Raw genomic sequence first — 12,749 nt, forward strand, 5'->3', positions numbered from 1 at the left:
AAGGTCTTCCACACCAAGTTGAATGTATGATAGCTTCAGTGTCACTGCTCCATGGGAGAAATAAATTCTCAAGGCAGGGAAAGAACTCCCCTGGGTCTTGTCCTGCCTGATGTTTGCCCACTAACCTACAAGGCTCAAACGTTCCCTGCTCATTTGCAAAAGGTTAGAAATGCATCCAAGATGTCTCCAAAAATCAATAATTAATTATTAAAATACTTCTTAATGTTGGTATGTACAAATATGGAAACGTTTCCAGGACAATTCAGGAACACATCCCCTCTCTCAGACATTACCAGAGGAGCAGGGGTGATGCATCTATTACCCTGGCTCTCGGGTACAGAGTTTCATCTTAAACAGCTCAGGGTTGTACAGAGCATACAATGGCACTGTGACACACAAAGGGACACAGCAGACTGAATTACAGTGTTGGCTAATGGAGAAAGATTAGTGTCACAAAGGACAATACAGCTAGTGAAGAATAAAAGCAGGTTTGCACCCTTCTGAACATGACACCTCCCCACACAACACTACTGCGAAGAAACAATCTGTCCTTGTTTTACTTCCACACTTTCACAATTGTTTTTCTGTGCAAAGTTGAGTATCAAATGATTCCGTGTCAAACACATAAATCACCAGAATCGCTCAATATATGAGCTGTCTCAGTCCGCTGAAGAGAGAGTCCTGGCTGGGAAGATTAAACAGAAAAATACATCTCTCCTCCTCTACAATACCCACAGACGCACACAGGCACACTCACCTCTCCTTCTCTGCAAAATCATTTTGTAACTTTTGTTCTTTTTCAAGGGCTATATTCTCCGCTTGGTTCTTCAGGGTCTGTTCATATTCTCGGATTTTCTCTTTAAGTGCTTTTATTGTAACCTCTACAGAAAAACAATAGGAGAAGAATGAGTTTACACAGCTCCACGTGGTTCCACAACACAAGGCTTTCTTTACCCTGTAGGCTCAGTGTGTTTTAAACTTTAGCTCTTCAACTCTGACACAAAATCAATGGATATGAGTCCCTTTGGAGACCTTTTACTCCCTAAATGTTAAATTGAACTTTAAGTGTTTAGGTTGAGAAGGATCAATGGAGTTTGCTGGAAAGCAGAGTGAAGAAGGTTCCTCTAACATGACTTTAAAAAAGAAGAAGAAGAAAAAAAATCAATTGTAAAATATAATATCACCTTGTTGACGAGTCTCAAATTAGCTCGCTGCTGAGTGGAGATTAATAAAGTCCCAGTGTAGGTTTAAGTACGCATTTACACACAGGACAGATAATTCACCTAACTGTGCTCATGTAAAAAGAGGCAGTTTTACTATGGTTCATGCACAGATGCAATCTAACACTAATTGAACACATATCTGGGATACAGCTACGTTCTGCTTCACAACTGATGAAAAATATGGCAGTTAAGATTTAACTGCCGCATTAACAGTAGATCAGATTCAACAGACACTCTGGAGCCCTTCATATTCCAGTTCCTCTAACTGCCTTGTCATCCACACTGGGTTTTACACACAAACATTAACTATTATAACTTTCTGAGTGCACTTGTAGCCTTTCGGGGAATTTGCCGAAACCCTTCCCTCCAATAAAAGAAGTATCTTGCATTGACTGTGCCCAGTGTTGGATGAGAGAAGATGCATAAACCCGCCGAGTTACGGGGAAGCCTCTGATGGACAACATCTTGTTACGTGCCCTGATCTGTTCCTACGTGAAAGCCCTTGGATCCCACCCCCAGGAAAGGCCAGAATCCTTATAGGGCTCCTAAGAAGAAAAGCAGGACGTTCACCAGAGTATGCTTTGTAACAATAATGGAATTTGGAAAAAGCGTCAGACTGCCAGAAGACTCGCAGCTCGCAATACATTTCAGTGTCCTTACAGAGAGATGCAATGGTTTAAAGACATCAGCTTCTTAACAGATGTCATTAACCACGCAGAAACACTGTAGAAAGACAAACTCTGCTATGAAAAGTAAAGCCTATGGACTTGGGGGAAAAAAAATAACCTCAATAATATCACACAAAACCATGCATAATCCTTTCCAAGTCTAGACTTTTAGACTCGACTAGAGAAGTGTAAAGCCAGAGAACAGAGAGCTGGTGACAAGGGCTGGGAATTACACCGAAGGCAGCTTGGGTCACTGTGACCACAAGGAAGAGGGGGAAGAGCGGTAAAAGTGATTGCCAGCAAATCAGACACTTTTGAAGGAAGGAGCGGGATTTTGCTGACCGTGCAAAAATCCGATGAGGCTCATTACTGAGTAATAGGCCGTGAAAAGGACATGTCACTTTTTCCTTTTTTTTTTTTAAGCAAAGGGAAATTCTTCTCTCAGATCCGGGAAGTAATAGAAATTCTGATCTTTTCCTGAATAAGCAAAGGATGCTCCTTCACGCAGACAAAAGGATGCTCGTTCATACGTACAAAGGATGTACTCTTTGTATGGGAGACACCTTTGCTCCAGGTATTTTTTAGACATAAATCTGCAAAAATATTCAGGTATATGGAGAAAAATAATGTCATGGAAATGCATACGGTTGCGTCTTGACAAAATTTGAATGTTTTGTTTTAAGAGGAAACAAAGCTGCAAAAAATGAATGCAAGAAGTGCCCAAATATGGGAAAAAATTTTGCCTTCATAACAAAATCTGCTTTTACCTTTAGGCACCTAACAACTGGACAAGCACAGTTTAATCTTATATATTGCTTGAAGAACTCAGTGCCTTCTTTACTGTTCAGGTCAGCTAAAGCTTGTTAGCTGCTGCCATTTATACCAGTTTTGGAAGAAGTTCTTACAGGCACCGTAGAGCTCGTACACAGCCCTCCAAACAAAGAGATTAACTGATCAAAGCACCCTTAGCTACCAACAGGCTTTTCCCTGGATATCTTATTAATCCCGGTTTGAAATAGAGTGTAAAACTATTGCACTGGAGTGAAAAACAAGGCAAAGACTAGAGTGGCAAAGCAGAAAGGAAGTCAGTGCACACCAGGGAAAATAAAAAATGCTGGTTTATCAGTGGTTGCAGCAAAAAAAAACCCCTGGAAGTTGAGATCTCTTCCCCTCTCTGAGATGAACCCCTTTGTCATGCCTGGATGTAGAGGATGCAGCCTTGGGAAAACTGCACAGTGAATTGCCATTATTCTACATTTCCAGCAAAAATACTGTTGGGCTTAGAGCGTTACAGCTCGCACACAACATCTTTTGTAGTCCAGCCTGAATCCCTGCATGCTGATACCTGTCCTCTGTGTAGGTCACACCCTCTACGTTGAAACAAAATATACAACTTTATATACCCTCCTTCTGCTGAAAATGAGATATAACAACCTACTTAGTTGCTGTTGCAGCTTTCAAACGTTGCCCACTTGGGTGCAACAGTTCCATAGTATATAAAAATATAAAGCTCCATTTTCCCAAACACCTAGAAAGTTTGCCTTTCCACCACCCAGAAATCAGCATTAAACATGGAAATAAGTTCCATGTATAGGCAAGGAGGTGTACAACTGAGCCAATTTTGTTTCCTGGAGCTGGAAAGTTTCTTCTGAATCAAGAAAACTCAAATAGCCTTAAAGACAACAAGCTTTAAAATCTCATTGCGATTTTCATGTATTTTCATGTACTTCGGTCTCATTAAAACTTACTTAAATAATTAAACAGCGTTAGCTTGTATTTACATTGCTCTGTGGATAGTCTCTTGAGTAGATACAAAGTGTATATGCTGAATGTACTCCAGTAACACATCTCAGATTTAGATAAGGAAAAACAGAGTATGGAAAAAGTTTCTTTTTGTACAGATTTGTATGTGTGTATAAAACACTGGATTTGTGTGTCTGTGTACAACGTACCTACTACCTGCACTCACACATACATTCAGCTCCATGTCAGCACCATCTCCCATAAAATGTCTACATATAGCTTCAGTCAGGGGGGTAATTTTCCAGTAGCACTGAAGGCTACAACCCAACATGCAGAATAACAGCTTCTATCTCTGACGTGGTGCTACAGAAGCCAAAATTTTTCAAGAAATGCAAAAAGTCTACCCAAAGTCTTATCTATTCATCTAAATACAGAAGTGGCTATAATAGACTTTCTTTATTGAATTTCAATACTACTACCTACCCTACCTATAAGATATAAAATGGAATTTAATCCTAGTCTTCAAACTTCTGTAAGTATTAAAAGAGGATAAATGAACACATTTGCAACCTACCCTGATTTTTCACCTCGGCGAATTCTTTATTGTATTCCTCTAGAGTTTCCCTAAGTTTCTGGTTCTCTGTTTCAATATCGTGCATACGTTGAACCTTCAGCTGAAGCTGCTGTCCTAAATCCAAGGCTGGAACTGGATCTGAAAAAGAAACAGTAAAATAAAACATAAGATAACAGGAACACTCCTGCGACTCACACAGCTCAGAGCACAAGCATCCTTTTTTTTTTCCTATTGATATCCATTTTAAGTAACAGTAAGGCCTTTGAGTTATTATTCCTGTACGTTCCTCACTTCATATTCTACAACCTTCAAAACACTGAGATAGTTCACTGTGTCTATGTTACCCTTTATACTGGGGTGTGCTGCCTCCATCCTGGCATTATGTCCCTGCCTGCAGGCATGATAGGAAGGCATGTGAGAGTCTTGAGTTTCAAATTTTTGTTTGCAAAACAAGAATTTTGGGGTAAAAAGCAATCCATCTGCACGGCTCAGTGACAGCTTGTGTCCCTCACATACCTCTGCTTCTGCAAGAGTGAATTTCTGAAGCAAACCGTGCCCTCCTGCAGAGCTGAGCTCAAAAGGTTACAGGAGATCTGAGCGATACTTTTTCTAATTGACAGATCAATACTAGTCAGAAATACTATGTGGATGTAATTAATTCCATGAACCTTGGGGTTTGTGGCTCTTGTTCCCTCTTTTTCTTACACGACTAATCCAATAGAAATTATTTTGGATGTCCTTTCAGCATTAATTCTCTGACGTTTGTCCCTTTCTGGTAAAGGGAGTCTGCAACACACACCTGACGTGTGCCCGTGATTTATTCCGGGACTTTCCCAGTCAGAACAGGAGAACGCTGGAGTCCCATGGATTTATAAAAGATTATTGAATACATTTCTGTTATGGGCGCCAGCATCTCTTGTGAAATGGCTGCAAAGATTTAGTCTCCTGTTGAGGAATGCTAAACACCAAACTCAGTGGATCAACAACAGTATATATTAGGGAGTTCACTTAATTTTCAACCACCACAGTCATTAATTTTTCAGACCACCCTCAGTCTCTGGAAACACATAATAAGTCTATTGTACCTCTGTTAACACATTAAGCATGAGCCCGTGTGTTTTTTCAATATGCCAGCGTTGTTTCATAGTTTATAAAAGAATAGTACTGGGTTATGTTGAGCTCAGAGACATCCTAAGTAGCAGCCTGCTGCATTTTGTTACTTGGGTTCTTCAACAGCTTATGGCATTACCCTGTTCATAATACAAAATCTAGGTTGCTTGTCATCTGTTCTCTGTACATACATAGTTTATGACTACATAGCTTTTTCATTTATGCTTTTTAGGCCAAATACTTTTCGTTATTATTATCTGTATTAAAATATTTATAATAAATCAAACTTAAAATGTTATTGTGGCAGAGACAGGGGGTACAGGTAAGGAATTAAATATAAAGTTTAAGTCACAGCAGTAGCACAAGTTAAAGGCTCTGCAATATTTATGTATGGTCCAATTAAGGGACGGGCTGTCACAACATCCCCCTTCTCCCGTGGAGGTCTGACGACCTTTATCTGGAATGACCATTTTGTCACACTTTTGCAGCTCAGCGTTTCTGCGAAGGAGTGAGCCCAGGACATTCATCTGCTGAACATAAAGAACGGCTGGATTGTCTCAATCTATCCGCGTCTTAAATCGTTACTGGAACCACAAAACATATCAGACAGGGATCTTAAGCTCCAGCTATGATATTTCTATAAAGGCGTTAAAATGCCACAATGAAAGAAACTGAACTTGACAAAATTGTGGGTGCATTTTTAAGATGCCCATTGTAAAAAGCCAGGACACCCACAGGAGCGGTTTTGCTCCCAATAAACAGGGCTTTTTATATTTAAATCAGGAAAGAATTAAAAGACAAAAATAATATGGGCATAATAAAGTGAATAATGACTAAACCTTTAGTCAAATTTGCGATCCCTGAGAAGCTTTATGTACAAAATGAAAATGCTTGCAATCTCATAATTATTCATCAGGACATGTATATTTAATTTAGCTCTATTAAAGGTTAATGTTCAAGTAGCAAAACAGTGGCAGAACAAACAAAATGTATAAACAGTCTCTGTGCATTAAACTTCAAACTCCACTAAAGCCTATTTGAAGGACTAATGGCCTGAAGCCACTAAATACTGCTTAAGGACATGTAAAAAAACCCCATGGCTGAAGCACCTCTTGGACCTAATTTTTATAAACTGCATTAAAGAAAACTAATCGTTGCACAACGATAAAATGACCAAGACATTTTGGGCAGAGGGACAACTGCTTCATTTCTCATGGCAAGCCCAAACAAGCTCTTTAATCTCAAAAGCCCTAAACCCCCACTATTTCTGAAGTATTTATAAATACTAATTAATCAGAAACAGGTATAAATCTTAGTCAGAACGACTTTTTTCTTACCTGAGTGGAGTGGATTTAAAAATAAATAAAAACACTCTCCTTTTCCCAACATATGCACGCATGAAAAAGCATACCTTTTTATATTAACCAGACTTACAAAGTATGTTTCATGTCATTTAACAGGAGGTCACTGAATTTTTAAACAAGCAATGGACCAAAACTTTCGATTCATTACACAAACAACAGGCATACACATTTCAAAAAAAAAAAAAAAAAAAAAAAAAAAAAAAAAGTGGCACTAAGCTTATGGAGAGAAGCAGAGAAGGAAATGCCCTTTCTATAACCTGTAAAAGAGAAAAATCATCTCACTTAACACTTAAATGTGGAAAACTCATCGCAAATTATTCTCTTAAGTTTGAAACTTCTCTACCTTGCAAAAGTTCAGAAACCCTTCTAGGCACAAGATAAATAAGAAATGAGAAAAACTCGTAAAAAGAATCTTACAATCCAGAACTTGAAAAAGCGTTTCACAAGAATATTATTACCCAAGAGTAAATCGAGATGTCTACTTTTTATACTAAATTTAGAATATTTTTTTCTACTGGTTCCTATTCTGTTCTGCTTTCCTAATCCACTTGTTGCATCCCATGCCCACAAAGAAGCCCTTTGCATCACGTGTTAGTTCGCAGCCCAGCACGTCTGGATCCAATCCCCGGCAAGGTTTCCTCTGTGCTACCACACAAGAAATAGTAACTGCTGTGTTTTAAAACCAGTATCTGCAAAGCCTGATCCTGCCCTTATTTCCCAATGAATTGCCCTTTTGGTACCGTTTCCCAAGCAGCCCCCTGAGCACGTCCCTGGACTTGCTGTTGTGATGAGATTCTGTTTTAATAAAGGTGGCACATGTCTCCAGGAACAGAGAGGTGAAAAAAATTAATGTTACAAATATAATGTAGTTTTTATAGCAGTTAACAATTCACAACAAGCTGGTGCAACACAGCCACAGTAGCACCTCTCAGACTGTCCTTGCACCATATATATCCCCCAATGAGAAATCTTTTGATTTTGAGCAGCAGCACAAGAGAACCAGTTCTTTGTTGTTCTTGCTGTGCGTGCATGTAAACTACATATTTTAAGAACAATTCTAAAAGATTGATCAAAAGATTGATCTCGCCAAAACAGAAGCTGTGGACGCCCCATCCCTGGAGGGGTTCAAGGCCAAGTTGGATGGGGCTTGGAGCAACCTGCTCTGGTGGGAGGTGTCCCTGCCCAGGGCAGGGGGGTTGGAACTAGATGATCTTTAAGGTCCCTTCCAACCCGAAACATTTTATGATTCTGTGATTCTATGAAAACAGCAGGTTACATGACTAGTTAGAGGCAGCACCTCACCACCCGCAACCCCACGCTGAGCTCAGAGCAAACCCCAGCCCAGGATGGGTAACAAACAGGACTATCCATGACCAGATTGAATTTCCAAAATGAGTTTCGTTTTTTAAAAAAAAAAAACAAAACCCAAAAACCCCACGACCCATTCCTCCCTCATTCTGCAAGCTGGAAAAAAGACACAGATCTTAATAATTCAATCTAAGTGTTTACACAAAGAGCAGTGTGGGTCCCCTGTCATTAGGCTGGATGAATGCACCCCCTTGTGAGCGCGGCTCCGCCGATGACATCACGCTCCCGCCTGCGTTACTTTTCGCCAGGGCACTCTAGGCTAATGTAATCATACGATTACATAATTAACCCAGCTGTCTCATTAAGAAAATCAACTGGAATTCAGGGCATAATTAGTCATACAGCAATTAGCATGCTGATGAGCAACTGATGAAAAGCTGTCTCGATACAGAGTATGCTGGGACCACCCTCGTTATTTAAGAAAAGGTGGAGGGGGGGGGAGATGAAGGGGGGGAAAGAGCAAGAAGCCCACCTCGGCTCCGGGAGAATGTACCGGGGGTGGGAAGCGGCTCCGGGGACGGGACCGGCGGGGAGACGGGCTGCGGGGAGGAGAATTTCGCACGAAGTGGAAAAACTATGTCATTGTTTAAATGTCGAGTTTACAGAGCACCGCGGCCCATCACCCTCTCTCTATATATACATACATATATACACATATATTGTTTTTAAAGCACGCTCCCGCTGCCGTCTCTCCCCGCACAGCGGGCCCGGGGCCGAGCGGGACTAACCCGGAGCCGGCGGCGGGCACCGAGAGCGGCAATGCCCGGCCTGGATCAGGCGGGAGGGGGCGGATCGGGACGCGGCCCCCGGGACTGCCCGCGGCGGGCACCGAGCTGCCCCGGCTGCGCGGCCGGCGGAGAGCGGCAATGCCCGGCCTGGATCGCGCGGGGCGGATCGGGAGGCAGCGGCCGGAGGAGCAGCGGCAGCAGCGGCGGGAGGGGATGCCGGTGCGGTGCCGGGGAGGGCGGGGGGATGCCGGTGCTGGGGGGGGATGCTCGCCCGGTCCAAGGCCATCACGGCCACCAAACCATTTCCAGGGAGGCTGCGAGGCTTCTCACTGTGTCAAGCGCTGCAAAAGCCTCCCCCCCCCCCCCCCCGGCTCCTCCTTCCCTGCCTTCTCCTGCTTATTGGCAAAATGTGTTCATCTGGTATCTTAAAATGGAGCTCCTGAAGAGACTTTTCCAAAACAAAGGACTTTTCCTAAATCCCCTCCTCCCTCTTGGTTACAGGCCTGTAACACTGGAAACGTTAGGAAAGCAAGTTATGAAACAGTGCCAGAACTACAGGGGCAATTAATATTTTATATCACTGGAAATGTGTTTCCTAAGGTTCGGATCTAAAAATAATTCATCGAAAGGCAACGTGTTTCTTTCAACAAGGCTGTATTTCTGTTGCCTAAACCACATTGTAAGCAAAGCTTTCTTAGCGATCGCTCACAAGAAACGCCCACACAAAATGATAAGGGAGAGAGGAAAGAAAAAAAAATTAAAAAATCCTTCATTAATGTGATTTTGCTTTTTAAAAAAAGCCAGAAGTTCAGCTCCGCTGTCACAATACTTGAATCATGAAGTAAAAGAAGTTTTTGGCTCTCTAAATGCAGGGCTGCTCAGCCCTACGCCGCTCTCTGCGGAGCGGGTTTCCTTCGGAGAGCGGCAGGAAGAGGAGGAAGAAGCTCTATTAGCTTTTGATGCACTAAAGTGCTTTCTTGGGAGGCTGCGTATCTGAAAATAACCTGAAAATGTGTTTTAGAAAAAATAATAATTACATGGTAGCTTTTGAATATTCAAACACCTCACAGCATACTTAATTAATTCATTAATTATTCCCCAGAAATTTCAGGGGTAAATTGAAATAGCCTAGAGAGACTGAGACAAAGATTTCATGGAATAAATGATAGCTTTCCTCCTTTTCCCCTATGACTCTGGTAGCCCAGGGACAGAAGAGTTATAGCCGTAATTCCGTTTGAAACAAAGCTCATCATCTTTCCAACTCCTCACTTCATAAAAAACATGAAAAGGTTCTTCCCTCAATCAAGAATTATACATATTTTCTTACTCCCCCATCCCACAGGACTGGGATCTCTCTCTCCCTTTTATTTTTTTTTTTTTCCACTTTTTTTTGCGGTGTTCTCCTCACCCTCCTGCTGTCAGAGCATTTTGTAAGGGCTGTACCGGGGAATTCAAAGCGCCCACAAGAGGGTGAGGGACTCTCATTTTCCTTACCAGGCAAAGAAAAAAAAGCAGAATCCCCAAATTCTGCTGCCCTGTGAGCGCAGTAAAGCAGCACCACAATCCTGACACAACCCTTCAGTACGGAGACGGGGGGGGGAAGCAGCATCAAAGCGGCGCTTTTCCTCCCCATTCATCACCAGAAAAGTTCTCCGAGGCTCGCAGGGTTAAGCGAAACGATGCGAGGTGGTAGATTGCCAATTTGACCACAATCACATAGATCCCTGTGTCAGAATGTGGTTCTTAGATCTTGTGGGCTATGATTTAAAAACATCCTTTTTTTTTTTTATCTACCAATTCTAGAACAGCTACTGCCGGAGAGATGCTCTGGCCCTGCCCCAGAGCATGAGATGCATCTCTACCCTGGCATCCAAAAAGGTCATATAAGGCACAGTAAATTATATGACTCCTTGATGAATTGCATTGCAATTCCCTCTGTTTTCAAAGGAGTTGCCAAAATGTATCCTCAGAGAAGTTTTTTAACATTAAAAAGTGGGGTATGTATAATAGGTGATACAGTATTTTATGGCACTACATTATGTCAGCTGAAAAAGGACCTGATGAGTTACAAGAGAAGCCACTGCAACTGAAAACACTCCGATTTGATTGTTAATATTCTAATAGTGGTTGAAGACATTGGAATTTACTGCTCACACACTGAGCTCGGTGCAAAGCAAAGGACAGTTACAGAAAATCACTTGTACTCTAAGTTTCATTTCTCCTACTTTGAGATTATAAAAAAAGAACCTTCCACTACGTTTGAAAGCATTTCTGCCACAATCATCCCTTCTTTCTCCTAAAAGCTTCTGAATAGACTTAGCACTAAACCCTCCGAAAGCTGGGGTTTATTCTAATTCCAGTTCACATTCCTGCAACCGAGAAAGTCCCAATATTCCCCGTCGCATCCACAATCTGCCTCTTTTGCTCCAAACGTGCCACGTGGCTCCGGTCCCCGGGGTCAGGGCAGCCAAAACTCCTCTCCCTGAAGCAACAGCTTTCAGAAGGTGCTGCAGTTACAACCTCCAGGTGAAGAAACCAGCGCCCGCAGGGATATCTCCGCTCTTATACGGCACATTCTTCCTGCCTCTGTTCATTGCATCCTTCCCCTTATCTGCACCTCCCCTCTCTTCCTTCCGTGCCTCCAGCCTACCAAGTAAAATAGGGCTTGACAACCACACAATAAATTTTTTAAAGTGTATGCTTTAGGGATCTTTCTCCCTTCGAATATTTATTCCAGCTTTTACAAAGGAATTTATCCGATTATTAATTCAACGAGAAAAAACGAAAGAAAAAAGTATGTGATCAGACAAGCCCAATTTCAAGCCACAAATCCAGGTAGCAGAGCTATTTTTAGTTATTTTGACATCAGTTTCAAAACACAAGGATCAAGTGAGTGAAAACTAAAGACGCGAATTGGCCAGGACTTTGCACTTCAATCTGAAAATAACTCTGTAATGCTAACAGTCTGCCCTACCAGCGCGCGTTCATCCAGTACAGACCCAAAATTGTATTTTATGCTGTGTCTCTGAATTCAAACCCCAGAGGGAAAGAGGCTGAAGTGATTATGAGCTACTTCTACATTCCTCAGCGGACTACCCAAAGGCTGGAGCAACATCCCAGGCGATTCAGACCCTTCTGGTAAATAAATCGGTAGCAGCCGCTGACCCTTCCGAAACGCTGCTCAAAACCCCCCATCTGCAGCCTGGACTTTAAACTGTCCCTCTCACCCCCCCCACCTCAGGCATTTCCCTGTGCAGGGGTCTCCAGAACAATTTGGGGAAAATCCCCAATATCTACAGTTCTTAATTTTTTTTCTGCGCAAACTTCTCTTCCAGACCCAGCTTCCAAAACTGGGGCATATTTCATATGTTTATGCAACTCCATTTTTTGACCTGGTGATGATGAAGCAGCAAGGATTTTGTCTTCAGATGGGATACAGTCACAAGCTCAACCACTGCCTGCAGCCTCAGGGATTTTCCGCTTTTCACTCTTTGAAGTATTAACTATGCTCAATTTTCTGCTTAATTTTATCAGATTTTCAAGTGTGTTCAGAACGATACCCTCTGCTCCATTCGAGGGGGTGCCTGCACTACTTCTGTTGTCCATGAACAAGTCTATTTTGCTCCCTTTCCTCCTACGACCACTCACTCTAATACTGTTTTCCCTCTAAGATTAAGAAAAGGCACATTATGAATTATGAATATTCATTTCCCTTGTAAAGTTAGGGGCAGCAAAAATATAAGCCTTTTCATTTTATGTGTCTATCTTCAATTTTATTTGAATATATTTGATTTGGAAAGCAGTGACCATTTTGGCACATACTATTAACAAACCAGGAACTGATTAAGATTTTTCACACAGTTTATAACGATACCAAACTTTTCTCAAAAATTTTTCTTGGTATTAGTCTTGATATACCAAAAAGTGAGGGGATACTCTAACCTAGTCTTGCTCTTTAGACAGAGTTTTGC

The 12,749-nt window shown here is 41.9% G+C and overlaps 1 protein-coding gene across 1 annotated transcript in view; it reads right to left on the reverse strand.

Annotated features, from left to right (window-relative positions):
- Positions 1 to 12,749, reverse strand: part of CUX1 (cut-like homeobox 1) — a 206,544-nt gene that overhangs the window by 112,481 nt on the left and 81,314 nt on the right. The window contains exons 5-6 of the mRNA XM_014953031.1: positions 4,209 to 4,346; positions 758 to 881 (exon numbers count right to left, since the gene is read on the reverse strand). Coding sequence (XP_014808517.1) covers positions 758 to 881; positions 4,209 to 4,346 — 262 coding nt within the window. The remainder of the gene's footprint in view (positions 1 to 757; positions 882 to 4,208; positions 4,347 to 12,749) is intronic.

Source organism: Calidris pugnax, unplaced genomic scaffold, assembly GCF_001431845.1.
Source record: "Calidris pugnax isolate Ruff unplaced genomic scaffold, ASM143184v1 scaffold133, whole genome shotgun sequence".
Taxonomy (NCBI): domain Eukaryota; kingdom Metazoa; phylum Chordata; class Aves; order Charadriiformes; family Scolopacidae; genus Calidris; species Calidris pugnax.